Raw genomic sequence first — 25,245 nt, forward strand, 5'->3', positions numbered from 1 at the left:
TATAGTGTGGGTGGCAACCTGGCTTCGCCAGGTCACCCACACTAATAATAATAATAATAATAATAATAATAATAATAATAATAATAATAATAATAATAATAATAATAATAATAATAATAATAATAATAATAATAATAATAATAATAATAATAATAATGGTGAGGGTCCGGTCAGCCGGACAGGTGAGATATATGTATATAGTATACATATACAGATTCTATCCTAAGTCAACCCCATGTGCAGTCTACTGCCGCAACAGGTACTACCACTATGCGTGCACCTCATGGTACCAAAGCACCTCAAAGGCACTAAAAAACAAATTACAAACATCTCAAAACAAACTGGTCAGACTACTACTTGACCTGACTCCTAGAACCCACCTCACCCCTGCCCACTTTGACAACCTAGGATGGCTTAGAGTAGACGACAGAGTACAGCAACTTGCAATGGGCCTGGTCTACAAGATACACTATGCGACCAAGGTACCCATGTACATGTCAAAATACTTCCCAAAGGTCAGTGAATACCACGATCACAACACCAGAGGGAGCTCCACAAATCATGTTAAACCCAGATTCGGCTCAAACAAGGGACTAAACACGTTTCGCAAGTATGCCACATCAATGTGGAACACCCTACCCACAGCTGTAAAGGAATGTGAATCACTACCCACCTTCAAAAACACTCTCAAAGAACACCTACGGGAGACTGCAATTCGAAACTGGACCCTACAAATGTCCTAACCCAGTTGTACAGTAAATTACCAAGTATGGCTTTGTCAGTATTCCAATGTACAGTGTACAGTGTGTGTCCCCCTACCCCCCCCCCCCCCCCACCTCCAATGTACAGCCCCCCACCCACCCAACCCCACCCCACCTACCCAACCTCCTCCAATGTACAGTTTCTACGTCAAATGTATACACACTGTTTTTCTGGACACTTTTTGTATCACAAACAGTACTGTATTTGCAAATCTGGTATGTCATAAATGTATAGATGTAGCAGTACTGTCTATCTGTATGTTGTGTATGTCATATATGTTATGATGAATTGAAAATGGGGGACCCTGATGTAAACAAGACGAAAGTCTGACTCGGACCCCAGCATTGTAGTGGTTGAGTAGCAGCGCAGTCCAGGTCTAGTGGTGGAGACTCGGGTCTGGCAGTGGCAAACGGCGCGGTAACAATAACAGGTGCACTGCGCACAGGAGCAGCAGAGCTAACACTAATACTAGCACTAGCAGTGTCAACTTCAGTGACAGTAGTTCTGTATCGTTAGGGCTCAGCTTGGCTTCGCCTTCTGCCTTCTGCACTATCTCGCGTACGTGCACGCGTACTGAATAAACCACAAATGTACCTCTAATACCAGTATTAGTCTGACCACACCCCTCATCAGCTTACCTTCATAAGCAGGTGTGTGGTCACCTGCTCTCCTCCTTCTCGCTTTCACCACAAGGAAGAAGTGCCTCGGTAGATCCCCACACTTGACACCATGATGGAAGAAATTGGATTAGGAACAGCTTGGGAAACAAGGATACGTTGACATCATATCTTTATTTTCTCTCTCACTATTTTCGGGAAAATACAGCGATATTGTCTTCGTACTGGAGTGTCTAGAAGATGATGATCATTCTACAAACCCTCCACCGGTTTTCGTATTGGGAGCACGCCGCTGCATGCTTCTCAACTGCAGTTCCTTGCTGTGTTTGTTGGGGTGAAACCTGTCAAGCCACAGCTGAACTGTCGGACATGCCGCTGTTGTGAGGAGCGGTGCGTTCCAGGTTGGGTGAGTAGTGTTTGCTGGCGGGCTCCACTTGTCTGTTAGTGCTATGGGGGCTACTAGACGAAGTTTATGGAAACCGGCCCCAGGCTAGGGTCCTTTGTTTAGCCGTCTAGGCGACAGAAGGCCTTGGTCTGGCGACCATTTTAGTTTTAACTAGTGGGCCGCGACCATTGACACTGGTGATCCCTGTGTGTTCTGGACGAGTGGATTCTCTCTGTCACCGTGTTAAGACCCCATCTTTCATATCCAAATGAGAGTATTCCTTCACGAGGGGATATGTGCATGTAATGTGCGATAGCGGCAGATTCATGTTCAAAGTCAGCTATACAGGCCAGTTGGTACTGTGCTGATTCCGCCGGACGTGTTATTATCACCGTTGTGAAGCGGTGTTGACGTCTTGTTTTTCCTTTTCTCTTAAAAAGTGAGGAGGGTTCAGAACGGCGGCCTGTCTGGGTGAGTGTTATGTCATTGTTTACATGTTCATAGCTTACGGTTAGCCGGTCGGTGGCCTGGCGCGGGGTGGCTTGGCTTCTCGCGCGCCGCCGGGAGCTCGCTCCTGATCGCGTGCGTCGTAGATCGGCGTCTCGCGAGCGGAAGCGATAGCACCCGAACGGCTGGAGCAGCCGTTAGCTTGATGCTATTCTGTTGAACGTGCTTTGATTTTTAACATGTTTTACACTTTTGACCACGACGTCATCCTTGACAGGGGATGTTCGTCAACCCTGCCCGAGCCTAGACGGGGATTGCGTCAACAAAGAGGACTGTAGCGACTGGTGGAGCGGCGACGCTGCCCGGATCGAACAACACGGGACGCTTGTGACTGCACTTCGTTGATCTGCGTTCCGGGCAGGTACGGGGTTGGCCAGACCCTCATAACACGTCTTCTGGTTTTACCTTGCTAAATGTATTGTGAATGACGGTGTTTTTTCCCAAAACGTGTGTTGTTGCAATGCATTTGAGATACGTTGCGGGTTGTGTGTGAGCTGTTTTTGTCACTGGCAGTAGCTTCTCCGTGCAGGTCGTGATGTATTGATCTGGTTGTTGTGTGAGAAACATCATGGTGTTTATGTGTACCGTGTACTCACTACTAAGGCAACTAACCTATGAAGCTATGCTTGGTGACGAGTGAGTAAAAGAATGTTCTTTCTCAGACTGTAATGACAATGAACAGTGAGTTCACACATTAACAGGTTTTCCTGTTTTAACTGGCCGTATTGAGGGTAGAATAGGAGGATTGTGTTTCCCCCCCCGGTTCCCTGGGGACTTTATCACCTCCTATCAGACATGTTGTGCATTAATTGTGTCTTTTGTGTGGTAGGGATACGATGTAACTCTCAGCTTGATTGCTGAGGTTGTGCTAAATCTGCTGGAGAAACTTATTTCCTAAAGGGAAATTGGTTTGGTTGCTGTCGTGTGCTTAGCAAGGCCTGTGGTCGATACTAATCAAGAATGATGTATTCTCTCATTGTGATGATGATGGGTTGTGTGTGTCATGTGACCTACAACTGGGTTGTACTGGCCACAGAAGCACATGTGTATGTTGGACCGGGGTTCTTAGAGCCCTCTCTATTCTGTGTTTTTCCTTAGTAAAAATCAGATAGCAGGTTAGCTCGTGCGCTGTGTGGAGCTGTGAAACGCTTCATAGAGCTGACTATGACTGTGTCATATTCTCTTTTTGTCGTTACGTCGTATCATGGGTGTGGGGTCGTAAAGGGGTGAACTGGTAACCTTTCCTCTCCCCATTGTTCTGTCGGTCAGGGGTACACCCCCTGTCCTTCAAGGTTCCCGTCACGTGGCGGTTCGGCACGTTACGGGGGGGGGGGGGGGGGGGGGGGGGAGGGAGTTCCTGGTCCCACGGCCTGGTATATTGGGCGTGTGCACCGCAGGAATTCCCCCGCCATAGAGTACGTCACCGTGCGCGTCTCTGTTGGTAGGACTTCCGTGTGCTGTTCAGGTCCATGTGATGGATCTGTTTTCAGGGGGGGTGGTCAGGGCTCCTCCTCACCAAGCGCCTACTCAGGCCTTCTGTGAGTTCGGACTCCTTCTTCCATGTGATCCATGTGAGGAAGCCTCCATCAGAGTACAGAGCCTTCCTCCTCAGATTGTCAAAGTGAGTGGACCCTCTAGAAGGGTCCTTTTCTATTGTATGTATATTCGATTCAATTCGTTTATTGAGTGTGTATGGGTTCGGTGCCTCTTCCCCGGAGGCCCTAAAACCAGTTTTTTACATGGCTCAAGGTGCAATATATTCTTTTCAATCTGTACAGCTCGCGTGGGAAGTCTCTCTGGGGATCCCCGTCTCTGTCCTATGGGAGGGTGGTGGGATGTAAAAATGTGTACATTTTTTACCCCGGCTGTGTAGACTGGGATACATACTGTTGATGCTTCCTTCTTTCTATTCCAGAAGTGTTGGAGTTAGGGAGTGTCACACCCCTCTTGTCGTTCCCCTGGGCGCCTTGGGGATTCAATGGCAGGTCTAAATAGCCTGTTCATTGATGGGGGTGTGTCCCGACGCACGTATAGTGCTAGCTCGCTGTAAACAGGCGATTGACTGGCACGCCTTAGTTGCTTGTGGTTGAAACAGCGTTTTTATAAAGCAACTGAGATGGGGGTTTTTCCTCTTCCGGCGACCACATCCCATGACCTGGGTGGGTTGTCGACGGATCCTCGTTCATGTCTGGGGGATGATGACGGGATGGATCTGAACATATGTAGTGGGGTCTCACGCCCTTGGGGTGGGCCACCAGGCGCGGTTCGTCCCGACGTCTGGGTGGCGCCTTCTTTTCATGTTAAGATCAACACGCATATCTGCCCTTTTCCTGGGGCATGTCGGCGTGGTTAGGGCACGGGACTGGTTCTGGTCACGCTGGTCCAGATCAGTTGAACCCGTTGTCCGCCGGGGATGCAGATCTGCTGTTCTGGTACCCTGAGGGACTTGGGCTTTTTTCAGGGGGAAAAATGCCAGGTCGGTCTGGGTGTCACAGGGTTAAGCGCTATGGAGACCCTGGTTGGGTATGTTTTTACTCAGCACTGTCGTCATGGCTTACAGCCATGCCATTCTGTACGCGCTCGATCTCGTCGGATCTCGGCCGCTACACAGGTTGGTCCTGGTTGGTACTTGGTTGGGAGACCGCCGGGGAATACCAGGTACGGTGTGCTTAGGGGCTGGTTCTCCATTGTTTTTCGCTCCTCTCTCACGCATGGCGAAGAGGGGCCTGTGGGGGTGGTTTTTTGACCTCCTCTGGTGACCCTGTGCTTCCCGTACCGCCAGGCCCGGTCCGAAGTGATGTTTGCGACCCGTAGGCCTGGGTTAACCCTTTTTTGGAAACTGAAACACTTGTACTGCGGTATAGCCGGTGTATACCCGCAGGTGTGTTTTGGAGTTTTTTCTTGAGGGGTTATAGGAACAACCACCGCATTGGGTAACACCGAGGTGGTTGATTCCCTGGTGTGTTGGAGCAGTGTCAACTCCCGGGTTCACCGGTTGAGGGTGCCCCTGCACGTTCATGACGTCTGCCAATCGTGTCAGCCTTCTCTGCCTCGACCCCTCTGGGTGGGGGTTGTTAAATGGAGGCTTGGTCATGCAACACCGCCAGCTTACGCTCCTTCCGCCGGGGCGGCTGTGTTCAGCTGTCCCCTCTGGCGCCTGTCTCGTCCGCAGTCTCCAGGCTAGGGTTAACAGCCTGTTGCCTGGTTTTTCCCCGGTGCGCTGCCTGCTTCCGTTGGTTAACCTTTTTTGTGTGCTTACGGCCATGCTGACTGCCTATTCTGCAGGGTCAGTGTGCCAGGCGGTGTACTATTGGGGGGACGGGGCCCGCTCGGCTTACTGGCCTGGTTGGTTCCGCCTGGGAATACCAGGTGCAGTAACTGAGGGGCCTTTGTCCGAATACGCTGGCGATGTGGGGGGCGGGGCACTACGTGCCCACCTGGTGGGGTCTTGATGCTGGCATCATGGACTTCTCCGGGCCCCCATTCCAGGGAGTCCAGTCCTTTTGGTGGGTCTGGGTCTTCCTTCGTGCTCCGCTGCTACGGCCTTGCCACGGGGTTGGGTTTGCCCTTGACCCCGTGATTCTGGGGGCAGTAACGAGGTTGTTCCTCCGTTCGTTCCCGGGTGGCATGCGGGTTGTGCGTGTGTGTAGTCGTGGGTCAAGCCACGGTCTGCTCACCCTGTGCGTTAAGTTGCTTGAGAGCTCTTCGCACGGTCGGGTCCGTCGCCTTCCCGTGAAGCCTCTAATAGGGGGGATACCCTCCATTAGGGGGGGTCGGGGGGGCTCGGCCCTCCCTGTTCTGATGGTTTTGGGGGGCTGTCAGCGGGGTGTATTTGTCAGCCAAGTGGCTCCGCTTGGCCTCCCTTGTGCAGAAGGCGAAGCCAAGCTGAGCCCTAACGATACAGAACGTTAGGTTATGACTATAACCAAGTTCTGTTAGTTAGGGCGATGCTTGGCTTCGGACGGCCGCTGCAGCCCTTGACCTCACCTTGTGGTGAAAGCTTGGGAAGGAGGAGAGCAGGTGACCACACACCTGCTTATGAAGGTAAGCTGATGAGGGGTGTGGTCAGACTAATACTGGTATTAGAGGTACATTTGTGGTTTATTCAGTACGCGTGCACGTACGCGAGATAGTGCAGAAGGCAGAAGGCGAAGCCAAGCATCGCCCTAACTAACAGAACTTGGTTATAGTCATAACCTAACGTTCTGCTAGCTGCTGCACTAACAGCGTCAGTCTTTGGCCTTTTTATAAAACCAAAGCTGTCCAGCTTTGTACAGCCTTGCGGCGGGTTGAGCCTTTTTTTTGGCGGCATGTGGCGTACTGTTTAGTGTTTATGTTTTCTTTTTTTTTTTAACTTTATTTTTTTAGCGTTTATCGCTTTTCTGGTCAAGCATGACCGACAGTTGTAGGGTGAAACGGGAGAGAGAGCAGGGGGAGACATTCGGCAAATGACGGCGAGTCCGGGAATCGAACTCGGAGTCAACCAGATCCGTGACGCAGCACGGAGTCCCGCGCGAGCGCGGTAACATGGTGTGCTACTGGAGCACCCAGTGTTTATGTTTTCAGTTGCAGCCTGCAGGACACAGACGGACCGGCAGCCTTCTGTTTACATCAGCTGCTTCTTCTTCACTAGGTTGGAGTAGCGTTAAACTTATGGGGCGACGCTCATGGGCGACACATAGCGGCTTGGAGGTGAAATGCAGCCTATTCCACAACATTAATTACTCTGTTCTTTTAAAAACTGAAAAGAAAAATATGATCTATTAACAATTTATTTAGGTAGCATAAATAATACTAATTCGTACATAAAAAAAAAAAAAAAAAAAAAAAAATTATATAATTTTTTTGAGAGACCCCCACAGGGGGTCTTGACTATGGGGGCTCAGACTATAGCTATGGGGGCTGAGCCCCCATTGGTCCCCTCATAATTCGAACACTGCTCCTAACTCTATTCGCCCTCAAATCTGTGTTCGTTTTTTTCATCTGCTGAAAAGTTGGGTTTTTGGAGTTATGAGGTTTTGTCCCGCCAGCAGCGGTATATAATATATATTCTCTTAAGTCATTTACACAAATAATTTTTTTTTGTGTAATCAAGGCAATATCAATCAACATGCATTTGGGTTGTTTTGATCAAGTAACGGTTTTTCCTCCCATCCCCCCATTGTTGTTGTTCTGCCAATTCCCTTCCTGAAAAGTAGGCTACTTTTGCTTAAACATTATATGTGACCAGGCACAGAATTAAAAAATTTCAAAAAAGTGACATGATATGAAAGTACAGGTTCATACCTTAAAAATAAGACATCACTTACAAAATCGGGGCGGATACTTTTCAATCTATGTTTTCCGAGCGGACCGTACAGAAGAGTCCGGCAAGAGTATCGGCGGGGGTGTCTGTCTCCTGACCAACAACAAATGGGTCAGCCCCAAGGAAGTAAAAATACTTTCTCGTTCATGCTCGCCGGACCTAGAACATCTGTCCATACAATGTCGCCCGTTTTACCTCCCCCGAGAATTCACTGCCATAATCATGACGGCGGTGTACATTCCACCACAAGCGGATACCGCCAGGGCCCTGGCGGACCTACAGGGACATGTAAACAAACAACAGATCAAGCACCCAGACGCAGCCATGATCATAGCTGGCGATTTCAATCAGGCAAATCTGAAGAAAGTGATGCCAAACTTTTTTCAGCACATCGCTTGCACCACCAGGGGAGGAAATACGCTTGATCATTGTTACACCCCGTTTAGAGCCGGTTACAAGGCAGTACCGGCTCCTCCATTAGCTGGAGCAACGAGCACATCTGATCACGACGCCATCTCATTGACGGAACACAGTGTGAGAAGGGCATTTATGCGGGTGAACACCAGAAAAGCAGCTGGCCCAGATGGGATAACAGGACGGATACTTAAGTCCTGTGCTAACCAGCTAGCCCCAGTGTTCACCACCATATTTAATCTATCCCTGGCTGAGTCTGTGGTCCCTGCCTGCTTCAAAGTGTCCACTATAATCCCGGTACCAAAAAAATCCTTAATGACTACAGACCGGTGGCACTCACCTCTGTGGCCATGAAATGTTTTGAGAGGCTGGTCAAGGATCACATTTGTGCCTCCCTCCCCAGTGATATGGACCCTTTGCAATTTGCATGCAGGCCAAACAGGTCTCTCAGGTACTACACAGCACCCTCTCTCACCTAGACAGCCAGAAGGGGGGCTATGTGAGACTGTTGTTCATTGACTATAGCTCAGCGTTCAACACCATAGTCCCCACCAGACTGGTGGACAAGCTGATCGAGTTGGGTCTGAGCTCCGCTCTGAGCGCCTGGATACTGGACTTTCTGAGTGAAAGGCCCCAGGCGGTCAGGGTGGGGGGTCAGACCTCCAACACCATCACCCTGAGTATCGGTTCCCACCAGGGCTGTGTTCTGAGCCCCCTGCTGTACTCACTCTACACCACGGACAGTGCCAAGCAGCTCTGCTGTGTACTGAAACACAGACTCTGGGAGCTGGAGCTGTGTGGCTTGTTAGACTCATTGGACCCGTTGGCATTGGATATCCGTCTTTCTTCTCTGGGCATATCTTGTGGTCATGTCCAAAATGGTCCCACACTACTGATTTATGGTTGTTCTTTTGCCATATATAAAGCCAGTTAGTTCCTTACACAGACATTCGGCATAGAGGAACATTGTATCAACAAATGTGCTTTGTTTGTATAAATTTAGGGTTGTGCCATTATTACTATGCAAATATAATAATTGTGATTAATTTTGTAATGAGTTGTATGTGTCTGTTTCTAGCATCCTTGACATCCAAGGACAACGATGTAAATAATGCACTGCGCCTTTTTCGTTCCTATCCTTGACAAAAGTGTAAATGGAGTAAAATCTGTATATGTTTTGTGTCTAAATAAAAACCTTCAACCTTCAACCTTCTACCGTTTTGGTTTTCATAGCATGTCTCCTCTGTAAACTAACGCTTGTGTCGTGGTGCTGTTGGTGGGAGCGGCACTGGCTCACACAGCTGAATAGAGAGATATCATAGCTTCTAAAATTGAAGGTCTGCGCTGGTCTGGCGCATTATGATCAATTGCGTGTCTTGATGGAAAGAAGAAATCGGGGCCGCCCAAGTAGAGCCTATATGAATGGGGAACACTGTGTGGGGGGATGGGTGTGGTTTAGGTGTCTGGTGCAGAGGGCGAGTCAGGAGTGACTCAACCAAAAGCAGCAGTAGGGGAGGGTTAATTGGCACGTAAATTACACACACAATATGTCTGTGTAATTAACGCTCTCTCTCCTATTTCACAGTGAGACTTGGACTGGAGACTGACACACACATGCCGACTAGGACACAGAGCGAGAGCACATGGGCTCGCTGGCATTAAAACAGCCACGGTATGCTGATATATCAGTAATTACAACAGGAATGTAAAACATTTGTGCGTAGTCTCTTTGAAAACGGAGTTGACTCACATTATTACCGACAGCTACACGGACATTATAAGGGATCTGACGACTCACTGAGATAAGAGACAATATGACGTGATGTGCTTTGCTTAAGGCACCCAACTGGCAACGTGATATCATCTTGTCTCAGGGATAGAGCAGCAACGAGCAGCAACGATGTGGCTTTCAGTCACTGATCCCAATAAACTCATCAGTTCCACTCACATCGCTGCTTTGACCAATTTAACCTGACAGCCTCTCTCTCTCTCTCTCTCTCTCTCTCTCTCTCTCTCTCTCTCTCTCTCTCTCTCTCTCTCTCTCTCTCTCTCCGCAGCATGGCTACAGATGGCAGTTACTGAGAGAGGGAGAGAGAGATACACAGAGAGAGATACAAAGATAGAGAGAAAGTTACACAGAGCGATAATGAGAGAGAGAGAGACAGAGAGAGAGGTAGCTATGACAATAAGCCAGACAATCAGATGAGGTGTCATACTGACATTCAAGTTCATCTTTAATCTAATTTACTAATCTGACATGCTGGCAACCTTCTATCAGCATGCACGCACGCACACGCACACACACACACACACACACACACACACACACACACACACACACACACACACACACACACACACACACACACACACACACACACACACACACACACACACACACACACACACACACACACACACACACACACACACACACACACAGTGGCACTGTTATTACTCATTCCATCAGATTTAATGGCAAATGTCATCATTGAAGTTACTCAGCGACTCTGACGAGGTTGACAAACAGCCAGTTTGTCCTCATGATTGGTGTCATTGGGTGGGTAAGGTAGGCAGGGTAGTCCTCGTTCTGTCTCTCCATGGTCCCACTCCCCGGCATATAGAAGCAGAAGCACACACACACACACACACACACACACACACACACACACACACAGTCGGGACTTACCATGAGTGCGTCTGAGGCGCACACACTGTGGAAACCATGGTAGAAGGCAGCAAACTGCTTATGAATAGACTTATTCAGAAGGAAGTCTATGTAGAGCTGGACATACTCTGCAGAGAGAGAGAGAGAGAGAGAGAGAGAGAGAGAGAGAGAGAGAGAGAGAGAGAGAGAGAGAGAGAGAGAGAGAGAGAGAGAGAGAGAGAAGAGAGAGAGAGAGAGAGAGAGAGAGAGAGAGAGAGAGAGAGAGAGAGAGAGAGAGAGAGAGAGAGAGAGAGAGAGAGAGAGAGAACAAAAACATTGGAACAAACTGCAGCAAACACAGAAATCAAATGCCTACTGTTTGCAGATGACCTGGTGGGCTACAGCAGACGGGGCCAGGGGCTGCGGCACCTTGACCTTCTGCACAAATTCTCCCAGACATGGGCACTGACAGTAAATCTAACCAAAACTAAAGTTATGATATTCCAAAAAAGGGCCCAGCCTACAACAACACAAACACAAATTCCTCCTAGACACAAATGCCCTAGAACACACAAAAAACTACACCTATCTCGGCCTAAACATCAGTGCTACAGGGAACTTCAACCAAGCTGTGAACGACCTAAGAGACAAAGCAAGAAGGGCTTTTTACGCCATCAAAAGGAACATCAAGCTAGACATTCCAATCCAAATCTGGCTCAAAATATTAGATATTAGTCATAGAACCCATTTCCCTACATGGTTGCGAAGTCTGGGGCCCACTTGCAAACCAAGACTTCACTAAATGGGACAAACACCCAATTGAGACTCTGCATGCAGAATTTAGCAAATCCATTCTCCGCACCCAACGGAAAACACCAAATAATGCATGCAGCGCAGAACTAGGAAGATACCCACTAATCATCAAAATCCAAAAAAAGAGCATTTCAATTCGACAATCACCTAAAAGAAAGTGACCCAGACACACTCCAGAACAAAGCCCTCACTTACAGAGAGACCCTTGAGAGACGCCCACTCAGCCAGATGGTTCTGGGACTCTGCTCACAAACACAAGCAGAGCCACCAGACAGAAACCACACTGGACTCAACCAAATGATAAGAAAACAAAAAGAAAACTATCTGACACATTGGAAAGAATCAACCCAATGGCCCTAAACAGAGAGTACACAGTTTGCAGAATACCTGAGCACTGTGACAGATTCAAAACTAAGGAGATCCTTGACTATCCCTGGTGTGAGTGAGAACCCTGGCAGCTGAGTTCTGAACATACTGAAGCCTGTCCAGGGCTTTGCTGGGTACCCCGAACAGGACTCCAGGATGGCAGCAGAGAGGAAGATGAGAAGGATGGTGGCAGAGAGGAGGAGGAGAAGGATGCTGGCAGAGAGGAGGATGAGAAGGATGGCAGCAGAGAGGAAGATGAGAAGGATGGCGGCAGAGAGGAAGATGAGAAGGATGGCAGCAGAGAGGGGGAGGAGAAGGATGCTGGCAGAGAGGAAGATGAGAAGGATGGCAGCAGAGAGGAGGAGGAGAAGGATGGTGGCAGAGAGGAGGAGGAGAAGGATGCTGGCCGCTATCCTGGAGAAGCCCTCCCACCCCTCTCCGAGGAGCTAGCCAAGATGAGGAGCACGTTCAGCCACAAACTCATACCCCCCCCAGACACACCACTAACTGCCTCACTCAGTCCGCCAGCGGCCATCAGGCTCCACAACAGTGGGCAGGGACCGCTGCCAGCTGCAGCCGGAGAACTAACGGCAGCAGAACTCGAGAACTACTAGGAACGTCTGACCACTAAGTGTGTCTGACTCCTACCACTCTCTTCCCAGACATGTTAAGCAGGAGAAGAGTAAATGTTGTTTCAAAATCGTGGTAAAACAACATTTTCAACCAAAGAAATTGACATTCCCTAATAGATAGTGTGTGTACGTAAATGAAAATGTATGTGTCTGATAAAGAGATAGGTATATATGGATGAAAAGGCATGTGTCTGATAGGGATATATTATTAAAATATTGTATAATTGGCTGATATGAACATAGATAATGTATGTAAAAGCTAAATAGTATATTATGCTGTATTGTATTATGAATTAATTATGAGTAGGTATTATTGTATTGTATTATGAATTCATTCATAAGGAGTATATCTTTTTATATTGTATTATGAATTTGATTAGGGTTTTTATTGTTGTTTTAATTGTCTGTATGACATGTGAATGTTGTGAGTGTATAAGGGTTTTTATTGTTGTTTTAATTGTCTGTATGACATGTAAATGTTGTGAGTGTATAAGGGTTTTTATTGTTGTTTTAATTGTCTGTATGACATGTGAATGTTGTGAGTGTATAAGTCTGTAACTGTATTTTATGTGTTATGGACCCCAGGAAGAATAGCCCCAGCACTGCTGTGGCTAATGGGGATCCAAATAAACTTAAACTTAAATAAACTTAAACATAACCTGCACGGAATACAACCTACAACGTATCGTATGACATATCATGCCAGTTAAGGTACCTTGTGTATACTGTAGCTGTGTATACTCTTTACTTTACATTTATATACTTTTCATAGTATAATATTCAGATTCTAAGTGTTTTATTGCCCATATTTATTGTAACGTATAATATAACCGATAGGGCACACAGACCCTCATCTGCACCGTTGATTACACGGTTTACTTCTCATATTCTTTTATATTCAGAGTTCATTATATTGTTTACGCTGTTTATTTGTATCTTTATTATAATTGTATTGCCTATATTTATGTCTTTCTACTATTACCCTGCCCATACCTGTGCCTCCCCTCCCCCTCCCCCATGCTGCTTTGACACCCGATTTCCCCCAAGGGGATCAATGAAGGAATATCTTTTTTTTTAATGATTTTTTTCCTCCCTTCTTTTTCCGTTTTTCTCCCATCCCAATGTTAGTCGTTATGCCCATAGATATATATAGAACACTAGATAGCTTGCCCGCGCTGCCGGCCAATGGAGAGCGACGTCACTGAACCGCCGCCATCTTGGGAGAGTCAGCCTTGAGTGAGAGTGAGTGAGCTGCACAGACAAAAATACTCATAACTCGCTGAAATATTGACGGATTTACAAACGGTTTGGTTTATTACAAGCATTATTAACGTGGCTATGATTCAAGCGGTTTGTAAAAAAAAAACATCTTTCAAAAGTTTTTTTTATAAGTATGCAGTATCATAACTACATCTTTGATGTTTATAGTAAACCAACCCGTTTGTAAATCCGTCAATATTTCAGCGAGTTATGAGTATTTTTGTCTGTGCAGCTCACTCACTCTCACTCAAGGCTGACTCTCCCAAGATGGCGGCGGATCAGTGACGCTGGTGACTCCGCCTTAAGCTATCTAGTGTTCTATATATATCTATGGTTATGCCTATTCCCAATCCCCTTCCAGGTCGTTGCGCACTCTACCCCCTACCGTCGGTCCGGGAGGGCGGAGACTATCACATGCTTCCTCCGACACATGTGTAGCCAGCCCACCGCTTCTTTTCACCTGGCAGCGCGGACTCTCACTGGGAGAGTGTAACGTGTGGAAGCGGTCACACTACCTCTCCCAGATCCTTGCCTTGCTGTGCAGGCGCCCCGGCCGAACTGTAGGAGTCGCTGTTTACAACGACCACGACCCACCCTCGCCGGGTTTCCCACCCGCTGACACTGCCAATTGTGCCAGTATGGACGGTCGGCCAACCCGGAGGCACCACAGGTGGATTCGATCCCACTGTCTCTGTGGTGGTAGGCAGACGCTTAGTCCGCTGCGCTACCCGGCCGCCCAATGAAGGAATATCTTATTATCGTATATATATTATCTTATCTTATATTTCTCAGTATCATTGTTTGATATTGATATTCCTACATGCAATGGCCTTGAGCGCAGCATGCATTGAACGTCCACAGGCTCGGTTGACAGAACATGATGATACAAGCATGATGCAATAAACATCACACCCACATTTCACACTGTAGTGCTAATAAATCTCTCACTGTGTGGCATTGCGCCTAGATAACTGCTATGAATGTGTGTGTGTGTGTGCGCGTGCGTGTGCGTGCATGCGTGCGTGCGTATGTGTGTGTGTGTGCGCGCGTCTAACCTTTCCTGTTCTGTTTGTTGACTGGTATCTTGTCTCCTCCAGGCTTCAGGTTGTAGGACCTCACTACACCCAGCTCCTCCTGGGAAACCTGGAACACACAAACACGTAAGTTGATGTATACTTGCCATCAGAGCTCGGCTGGAGGCACCACTGGTCCCGGGCGTAGTGCAAGCAGCCTCCTTACAGAGCCTACGTGCGGAGCCTACTTGTGGAGCCTACGTGCGGAGCCTACTTGCGGAGCCTACTTGCGGAGTCTGCTTGCGGAGCCTACGTGCGGAGCCTACTTGCGGAGCCTACTTGCGGAGCCTACTTGCGGAGCCTACTTGCGGAGCCTACGTGCGGAGCCTACTTGCGGAGCCTACTTGCGGAGCCTACGTGCGGAGCCTACGTGCGGAGCCTACTTGCGGAACCTACTTACAGAGCCTACTTGCTGAGCCTACTTACAGAGCCTACTTGCGGAGCCTACTTGCGGAGCCTACTTACAGAGCCTACTTGCGGAGCCTACTTACAGAGCCTACTTGCGGAGCCTACTTGCGGAGCCTACTTACAGAGCCTACTTGCGGAGCCTACTTACAGAGCCTACTTACAGAGCCTACTTGCGGAGCCTACTTACAGAGCCTACTTGCGGAGCCTACTTGCGGAGCCTACTTGCGGAGCCTACGTGCGGAGCCTACTTGCGGAGCCTACGTGCGGAGCCTACTTGCGGAGCCTACAGTACTTGCACCTCTACCTAAATGTAACTGTACGTAGGGCAACCCAGCACCGCAACTCTTGAGCCGCACATTTCGGCATTTACCTTGCTCTTGTGTGGAGAGATTAGCATAAAGGTTGCTTGGAACTATAAATGCTCAAACCCCCACAACCACAGCAGATAAAGAACCTACGTGGAACTATAAATGCTCAAACCCCCACAACCACAGCAGATAAAGAACCTACGTGGAACTATAAATGCTCAAACCCCCACAACCACAGCAGATAAAGAACCTACGTGGAACTATAAATGCTCAAACCCCCACAAACACAGCAGATAAAGAACATACCTGTAACTATAAATGCTCAAACCCCCACAACCACAGCAGATAAAGAACCTACGTGGAACTATAAATGTTCAAACCCCCACAACCACAGCAGATAAAGAACCTATGTGGAACTATAAATGCTCAAACCCCCACAACCACAGCAGATAAAGAACCTACGTGGAACTATAAATGCTCAAACCCCCACAACCACAGCAGATAAAGAACCTACGTGGAACTATAAATGCTCAAACCCCCACAAACACAGCAGATAAAGAACATACCTGTAACTATAAATGCTCAAACCCCCACAACCACAGCAGGTAAACAACCTATGTGGAACTGTAAATGCTCAAACCCCCACAACCACAGCAGATAAAGAACCTATGTGGAAGAAGTGTATAAGGCCTATACACACCACACAAATACACATGCATGCACACACGCACGCACCACTTATCTCTAAGAGGTTCCTAGAAGAGACCAAAGCGTACTTTGGTTTACATTAGGGAGGCACTTTTTCCATTACCCAGTGTTTCCCCTTTGTTCTACCAGATGAAAGTATCATCTGACTGTGACTTTGGCTTCTTGTGAGGGAAGTGGCCCCGAAAGTGTAAGGAGCCGAAACTGCGTTTCTGAACAGCATTGTGGGCGGAGCTCCCATCTGATTACATTATGGCAGAACGTTTGACCCCCTTGAGCACCGATCGTTTCATAGATATGTCATCTCACCTAAACGGGCATGAAGTCAAAACATTTTGCCTTGATTTCTAAAGTCACACATGGCCGTGTCCCATTTCAGGAGATTTCTCAGATATCGGAAACCCTCTTGGTAGCCTGTTGTTGGTCCAATATCCGATATGCCAGTATTGGTATCTGTGCATTTGTAGTTACAGTTTTAGACAGTAACAGTAATATTATAGGCTATATCTTACAGCGCAGGTTTCTGTGTACAGATGTCTAATGGACAAAACCACAGATTTGAGCAAACTTGGATAAAAGCAAACACATCAAAGCACACATGATAAAAACCGGAGTGAGAAGTAATGTAGTGCATGCATTCAAACACCTGCTCACGCACATATATGTATGTTATGTATTTCAGGTAGTGATGTGCAGTAGAAAGTAACCAGTACTCCACTTAAGTACAATTCTGAGATACCATACTTGATTATTAAAATTTTAGGGAACATTGTACTTTTACTCCACTACACCCAGTTACTAGTTACTTTGAAGAAAAAATATTTGCATAGAAAACATAGCAAATATTGATGAATTCTGTCAACTTCAAGACGACACACAATCAGAGCAGCATAACTGGACCACATACCACTTTAACATAACCTTTAGAGGTCAATGGTTTTAGGGTTGAACGCTCCCAAGCAAAACATGTAGAATGCATACTTTTACTTTTGATACTTGAGTACATTCAATATCAAATACTTTTTAACTTTTACTTAAGTAGAATTTTGATTGGACCTTTACTTTTTTATCTGGGTATTTCTATGTTGACTTAAGTAAAGGAACTGTGTACTTCTTCCACCACTGGCTAACAGGCTTGTGTAAATCAGTAACTACAGCATTATAGATATGATGTATTTGAACTCTAATTGATTTGAACTGTCTCGGGTGAAGGACGTCGCAATACAGGACCACTCACACACTGCTGGTGTGTGTGTGTGTGTGTGTGTGTGTGTGTGTGTGTGTGTGTGTGTGTGTGTGTGTGTGTGTGTGTGTGTGTGTGTGTGTGTGTGTGTGTGTGTGTGTGTGTGTGTGAGAAAGAGAGAGAGAGAGAGAGAGAGAGAGAGAGAGGGAGAGAGAGAGAGAGAGAGAGAGAGAGAGAGAGAGAGAGAGAAAGAGAGAGAGAGAAAGAGAGAGACCAGGGGTCAGTAAGTTTAGTTGTGCCAAGTCACAATCTGCTCATCTGTTAACAGAGCTCCTGCCCACTCTGACCAGTTCTCCCAGGCATTGAACGTTCACCATTTTGCTTGATTTAGAAGGTGTCATGCACCTCCTGAGAAATCTAACTACGCGCCAAGTGGAAGTGGAAGACCAAGAAGAGGCTGGGTAGACGATGTCTGTGATTGGAGTGGAGTGAGAGGCGGAGTCACGGAGTTGGAGAGAAGAAGTGGGGACAGAATGGGTTGGAGAGTGATAGGCAACCTTCGGAACGAAGAAGCCACCTAATGATGATGAAGTACTGCAGAGAGGTAATTGAGCTTCAGAACAATGAGGCGGGACTTCCTGTGAAATCATACAAACTAGAATCTGTTTTCATCAACAAGACAGAAGGTTAACCTTTCACTACCACACTACAGAAGGTTAACCTTTCACTACCACACTACAGAAGGTTAGATTATCATATATTAGATATCATATCATATATCATATTAGATATCATATTAGATTAGATTATCATATCTGTATATCTGTATGTTGTGTATGTCATAAATGTCATTATGAATTGAAAATGGGGGACCCTGATGTAAACAAGACGAAAGTCTTTCTCTGGTCTGCATCCCCTTAACTATTGTGTGTATTGAGCCATACTGTACTGTTCCCATTCTGCAATCTGTTAATTAAAGTTTTCAATCAATTCAATCAATCAATCAATCAATCAATCAATCAATCAAGGTTAACCCTTTCACTACCACACTACAGAAGGTTAACCCTTTCAATATCACACTACAGAAGGTTAACCCTTTCACTACCACACTACAGAAGGTTAACCTTTCACTACCACACTACATACGGTTAACCCTTTCACTACCACACTAGAAGGTTAAACTTCCACAAACAAAACACCTAAAAGAATTACTTGGCAGGTGATTGGATCTAAACCATGCCAGTAGTTCCTCAAAAGACGCTGATTGGTCCGGACCCCTGCGTAGTAACTTGCACAAGCGCTTAATTTTAAGCCTATATTCTGCAAGGTTATGTTTGTGCTGCTGGGCAAAATATTCATTACAAAATAAGTAGAATTTGTGAGCAGATGAAAAATGGGTTATGATACGTCCGTATAGAAGTGTCACCCTAAATACACCTCACTGTGCCTCCACTCTGACCTCCATCGCAGCTGTCTTCCATGTTTGTACTCCGAGTGACTCCCGCCAGCGCAGAATAGTGTATAAATGACAATCTAGAGTGACGTAAAAGTCGCATGGATTCCGATATGACTGTTCAGACGCGTTTTTTTTTAATGTAGCCTCTGTGAGCGAAGACGCTCTTTGATTGCAGCGAAGAAGAAAAAGACGCTCTCCGATTGGCTACTAACCCTAACCCTAACTCTAAGCATAACCACGGCGAAAGAATGCCTAAGCATAACCACTTTGAAAGAGGGCCTAAGCATAACCACTTTGAAAGAGGGCCTAAGCATAACCACTTTGAAAGAATGCCTAAGCATAACCACTTTGAAAGAGGGCCTAAGCATAACCACTTTGAAAGAATGCCTAAGCATAACCACTTTGAAGCAGAGAATATATATGTACAAGGCGGAAGAGACCCTTCGGAGCTAAACCAATCAGAGAGGGTATTTTCTTCTTCGCTGTACACGGCCGAGCCAATCAGAGAGCGTCGTCGGAAAAAAGAGGCTACGGGAAAAAATCACGCTGTTCAGACCGAGGTCACATTGCAGTCACTCACTCACGTTTAGCCACTCTGCCTCTAGTGGCGGCTCATAGGCATGGCACTTTGTGTAAGACCAGTTCAATCTATACCAGAATGTTCTGCATCTGTGACACTGTGTTGTTGAAAAAGAGCCTCTGATACAGGAGCTCATTTATATCAATGTTTGAGGAGGAAAAAAAGGACCTGGAACCTTTAAAATGTCCAGGACCGTTAACCAAGCTTTTCCATGACGCATGTTTTCAATTCCCATGTGCTTTCCATAATTGGAAAACGAGTGTTTGAATACGGCTTTGTTTACTTACTTTTCACAATCATCTCCACACATCTCATCTCCACAATCTGAACCTCACATTGTCATCGTTAGATTTCACAATCATCTTTTAGACAAATCTGAACCTCACATGGTAATCCCTGGACTCTGTCTCTCACTCTGCCCTCAGATGAATCACTAATACAACACTCATCACTGTGTCCTTTATGAGAAGGTTGGTTGGTCCTCTCTGATGGAGAGGTGCAACACACACTGGTATTTGTTAATTTTTAAGGCCCTTATTGCTTAGATACCTCGTTATACTACATCATTATTGGAATGGAATGTTGGAACCTATGGAACCCGTTCTAGTGACTGGTCCTTAAGGTCCTCAGAGTTTGCTCTGAACAGGGTAAATCTGCATTTTGCTATGATGCCCCTCTAGCTCATGGAATTAACTCCAACAGACAGTCCTTAAAGGTTGAGATTATCTCCTCTGTTGCAGAGTTTAAAACCTTGACCTCCAACCTTTGTCAATCAAGTTGTACATGTTTTAATTGATTTGTTATCCTTACTTATTGTTAAGATTTTATATGCTATTATTTATTATTTAGTGTGGGTGATGACTTGAGCAAGATCCCGTGCAAGGTATGCAATGAACATTAAGGGCAGCCTCTTTCATTATACTGTTTATTATTATAATACATTTTTTTTGGTTTGTGTGTATGTATGTATATATATATATATATATATATATGTGTATATGTAGGTATATATATATTATTTTGTTTTCTGAGGTTATGTATTGCACTGCCCCTATAGTAATAATTTCGGATGCACGGATCATGCATTTAATTAAGGACATGGTCTGATCACTGCGTGCGGATAACTGTGTTTATCAGTTTGATCACGGACAGGGGATGGACACAGGTTCTATCTCCCTTATATTATGTGTGTGCCCTTTTATTGGCACTTCTTGTATGGTTTGTTATGTGTTTTGTGTGTATTTCCCCTTGTTGGTGCAGACCATTGATAACTTCAACATATATTCAGTATTTTCCTTTTTATCCAACCTTTTCAACAAGCTAAAGCGCAATATAATTTTTGATGGCCACAATTAACATGATTAGTTGGAATGTAAACGGGGTTTCAAATAAAACAAAGAGATATAAAGTCATTAGTCATTTGAAATCCCTGGACTGTGATGTTGCGATGTTGCAGGAGACACATTTGAAGGATGAGGACTCTATTAAGTTGAGACAGAGATGGGTAGGCCAGGCCTACTCAGCACCAGGTACCGGGGCATCTAGGGGCGTCAGTATTTTAATAGCAAAACGACTGACGTTTAGACTATCTCAAAAAATTATTGACAAGGATGGCAGGTTTATCATTCTATCAGGTTTTTTACAAAATACTAAATGCACGTTAGTAAATGTCTATGCACCCAATATTGGTCAGGCCGAATTTCTATCCAAATTGAGTGTGGCATTATCTCATTTTGCGGCAGACCATATTTATTTAGGAGGTGATCTCAACCTAGTTAGTGACCCGGCAGTGGATAGATCGGGCCACCCACTCATATCAGATGGTGCATTGTCAGCAGCGCTCAATGAGTTGCAGGTATCTCTGGCTTTGACAGACATATGGCGGGTAGTAAACTCTCTTGCCCGAGAATATACTTTCTATTCACACGCTCATAATTCGTACTCAAGGATTGATTACTTTCTTTTTTCACAATGTACAGTTGAGAATGTGATAGAGTGCAACATCCATAATATTATAATCTCAGATCATGCCCCCATGTCAGTGCGCTTAGCTCTCTCTGTAAACAATCACAAAAGTAAACAATGGAGATTTAACAACTCTTTGCTAAAAGATCAAGAGTTTGTATCTTTGATAAATGAGAGAATAACTGAATTTATAAATATTAATCTAAAATCTGTCCCTTCAATACAAATGGTGTGGGAAGCATTCAAAGCAACTTGCAGAGGGTGGATTATTAGCTATTCTACAGCCAGAAAGAAGAAAATGATAATGAAGAAAAACAACTTAATATTAGAACTTAAGGCTGTAGAAACACAACACATGCTTAACCCTGGAAATATACAACTGAAAAATACTATGTTGATTCTTAAGACAGAGTTGCAATCAATTATACATGAGGAGACAGCGTTTGCTCTTTTCAGACTCAGTAGGAAATATTTTGAATCAGGAGATAAAGCCGGTAAGATGCTAGCACTAAGATTAAAACAATTAGAAAATCGCCAATCAATACCATTTATATGTGATAGTACAGGTGCAGTTATTTATGAACAAACAGAAATTAATAAAGCTTTCAGTGATTTTTATAGTAAACTCTATCAGTCAGAAGGATCTAAAAAACAGGAAGACATGGATATATTTTTTAAGGACATATCCTTACCCACATTACAAGAGGTAGAAAGGGAGCATTTAGAGGGTCCTATCAGAGAATCAGAAATCATATCTGCCATGAACCTCCTTTCAACAGGGAAAGCACCAGGGAATGATGGATACACATTAGAGTTTTACAAACAGTTTCAACACAGGCTAACCCCACTGCTTACACTAGTATTCAATGACATAATAGTTCATCAATCCATGCCTCAGAGTATGTGCCAGGCTACTATCTCTTTGTTACCTAAACCTGATAAAGATCACTCACAAATGGGTAATTATCGTCCCTTAAGTTTATTGAACAGCGATTATAAGCTATTTGCTAAGATCCTGGCCATGCGCATAGAGACAGTCATGCCTTCACTGATCCACCTTGATCAAGTAGGGTTTATTAAAGGCCGCCACGTTTCTAATAATATGAGGAGACTATTTCATGTCATGTCAAAAGCGGGCAACCTACAACAACCAGCAGTAGCTTTATCCTTGGATGCTGAGAAAGCTTTCGACAGAATAGAATGGCACTATCTGTTTTATGTTCTTACCAGATTCGGTTTTGGACCCACGGTCATACATTGGGTGATGGCGCTCTACAACAAACCACTAGCTTCAATTAAAACAAATGGCATTATATCTCAACCGTTTCAGCTATTCAGGTCCACCCGACAGGGTTGTCCGGTTTCTCCATCACTCTTCATCCTCGCCCTCGAACCGCTGGCATGTGCCATACGAGCAGAGGAGAAAATCACGGGCATCAATATTGGGGGGCATGACTTTAAAGCTAATCTGTATGCAGATGATGTACTATTAACACTAACACAACCCTGTCAATCAATCCCACAGGTGATGAAGCTGATTAAAGCATTTGGGGAGTTTTCAGGATATAAGGTGAACTTTAATAAGAGTGAAGCTATTCCTCTGAATAACCTGACCCATCCTTCACATATTGGTTCTGCCCCCTTACAGTGGAGATCACAAGGTATGAGATACCTCGGAATAAACATCCGGACACCTATAGACACGATTTTTGATTCTAATGGTCCACACCTCTTGAAGACAATTAGGGAGGATATTAAGAGATGGACAGTGTTACCCATTTCATTATGGGGTAGAGCAGAGATAATAAAAATGAATATTTTACCTAGAATATCATTTCTAATATCAGCTGTTCCACTCAAATTCCCCTCGTATTGGTTTAAAGAGATAAATAAGCTATTTACAGGTTTCTTATGGAGGGAGAAGACACCTAGAATCAGCTACAAGAAATTGATGAGACCAAGAAATAGCGGTGGACTTAGTATTCCGGATGTTTACTCATACTATCTCTCTTATAATGCCAGATTCCCCTTGTCATGGGGTTACATATGCAAGACCGAAATAGGCAGTTGGAAATGGATTGAGGAGAATATTTTATCAGAACTTAGTAAGACGGTATCCTTGGTATCATTATGGTTTCACCCCAAACCTAACTTTAAAATGGATAACCCGATAATAAGATTTTCATGTGAGATAATCAAAACCCTACAGAAACGGCTAGCCTTCAAAGGGATCTCTTTACCTTCATGCCCCATATGGTCTAACCCCCTGTTAATGGCTGGGGGCAGCACACTAGTAAATACTTCATGGCAGGGTAAAGGAATACATCAACTAGGACAGATTGTGAAGGATGGAGAGACGATACCTTTTAATGAATTGAAAGATCTGTATAATTTAAGAGATAGTGAATTCATGTTGTACTTTCAGTTGAGATCTGTAGTAAGATCAGTATCCATGAAAAATAGAGATATGGGGATACATAAGGATTTGGATGACAAACTAAGAAGGATCGCTTCAGAAAGGAGGTCAGTATCTAAGATCTATAGGTTACTCTCACTTAGCTCATCAGATGGCCTGGCCTCCATTAAACAGCAGTGGGAGAGGGATTTGAAGGTCTCCTTGACTGCTCCACAATGGGAGACGGTTTTAAAAAATACAACAACATCATCAAAATGTGTAAGATATAAAATGATACAATTAAAGGTAGTTCATCGAGCTTATATTACACCATGTAAAATTAAAAAAATGGATCAAGCCATCTCAGATTTGTGCTGGCATGGATGTGGGGAGGTAGGAACACTCATCCACATGTTGTGGCATTGCCCCACAGTGAAGAGTTTTTGGCACAAGGTCATTTTAAGACTATCCTCTATTCTCAGTGTTAAGATACCCTTATGTCCAAAAGTCTGCCTCTTGGGCATAGGGGTAGTTGGTATACAATCAGCACTTACGCAACGCATCATTACACTAGCACATATGTCAGTTAAGCGTACTATCATGATGAACTGGAAGATCCAAAAGCCAAATTGTTTCTGTATGGACACCTGGATGAGGGATTTCATGGACCTATTGACAATGGAACGAGCAGCCTCAACGCTCACTGAACATGACCATGGAGAGGACGGTCCCTGGATCTATATAAGGACATATTTGGAGAATACTTATGACTGAAAGCAGGAGTGTTTGATCTGCACCCCCCCCCCCACCCCCCCCCATTTTGTTAGTATGTTTTGTCTGTATTGTACCGTTTGTGAGTTTTGTTTTGTCTGTATTGTACTGTATTGTATTGTTTATTGTTTGTGAGTTTAGTTTTGTCTGTATGGTACTGTATTTATGTTGAGCTGTTTTGTGTTTCAAACTATTAATTAAAAAAAATAAATAAAAAAAAAAAAAAAAAAAAGATTTTATATGCTGTGTGATTGTATATGCCTTTTTATTTTTTTTGCTTAATTCTATATGTACACTCGACGGGACTGCCTTTCGAGTTTAAATAAATAGGTTTGAAAATAGATTTTCAATAAATCCTAAAAACGTGCCCTGGCCCGTTCCATGACACATGAGTGTGTCTCGCTGGCACGTCGGTTGAGAAGGACATATCTGGATCTCACATGGGATCATAATTACTTATATAAACACTGGTGCAGCAGTGAGAACAGTCGCGGCTGTTTGTCAACCTCGTCAGAGTCGCTGAGTAACTTCAATGATGACGTTTGCCATTAAATCTGATGGAATGAGCAATAACAGTGTCACTGTGTGTGTGTGTGTGTGTGTGTGTGTGTGTGTGTGTGTGTGTGTGTGCGTGTGTGTGTGTGTGTGTGTGTGCGTGTGTGTGTGTGCGTGTGTGTGTGCGTGTGTGTGTTG

At 45.1% G+C, this 25,245-nt stretch overlaps 1 protein-coding gene across 1 annotated transcript in view; it reads right to left on the reverse strand.

Annotated features, from left to right (window-relative positions):
* The window catches only part of hectd2 (HECT domain containing 2), a gene marked incomplete at its 5' end in the record, with an annotated part of 134,343 nt that overhangs the window by 7,527 nt on the left and 101,571 nt on the right, over nt 1–25,245 (reverse strand). The window contains 3 exon segments of the mRNA XM_084322039.1: nt 7,821–7,852; nt 10,680–10,786; nt 14,764–14,851. Coding sequence (XP_084178165.1) covers nt 7,821–7,852; nt 10,680–10,786; nt 14,764–14,851 — 227 coding nt within the window.

Source organism: Notolepis coatsorum (assembly GCF_963971535.1).
Source record: "Notolepis coatsorum genome assembly, chromosome: 9".
Classification (NCBI taxonomy): Eukaryota; Metazoa; Chordata; class Actinopteri; order Aulopiformes; family Paralepididae; genus Notolepis; species Notolepis coatsorum.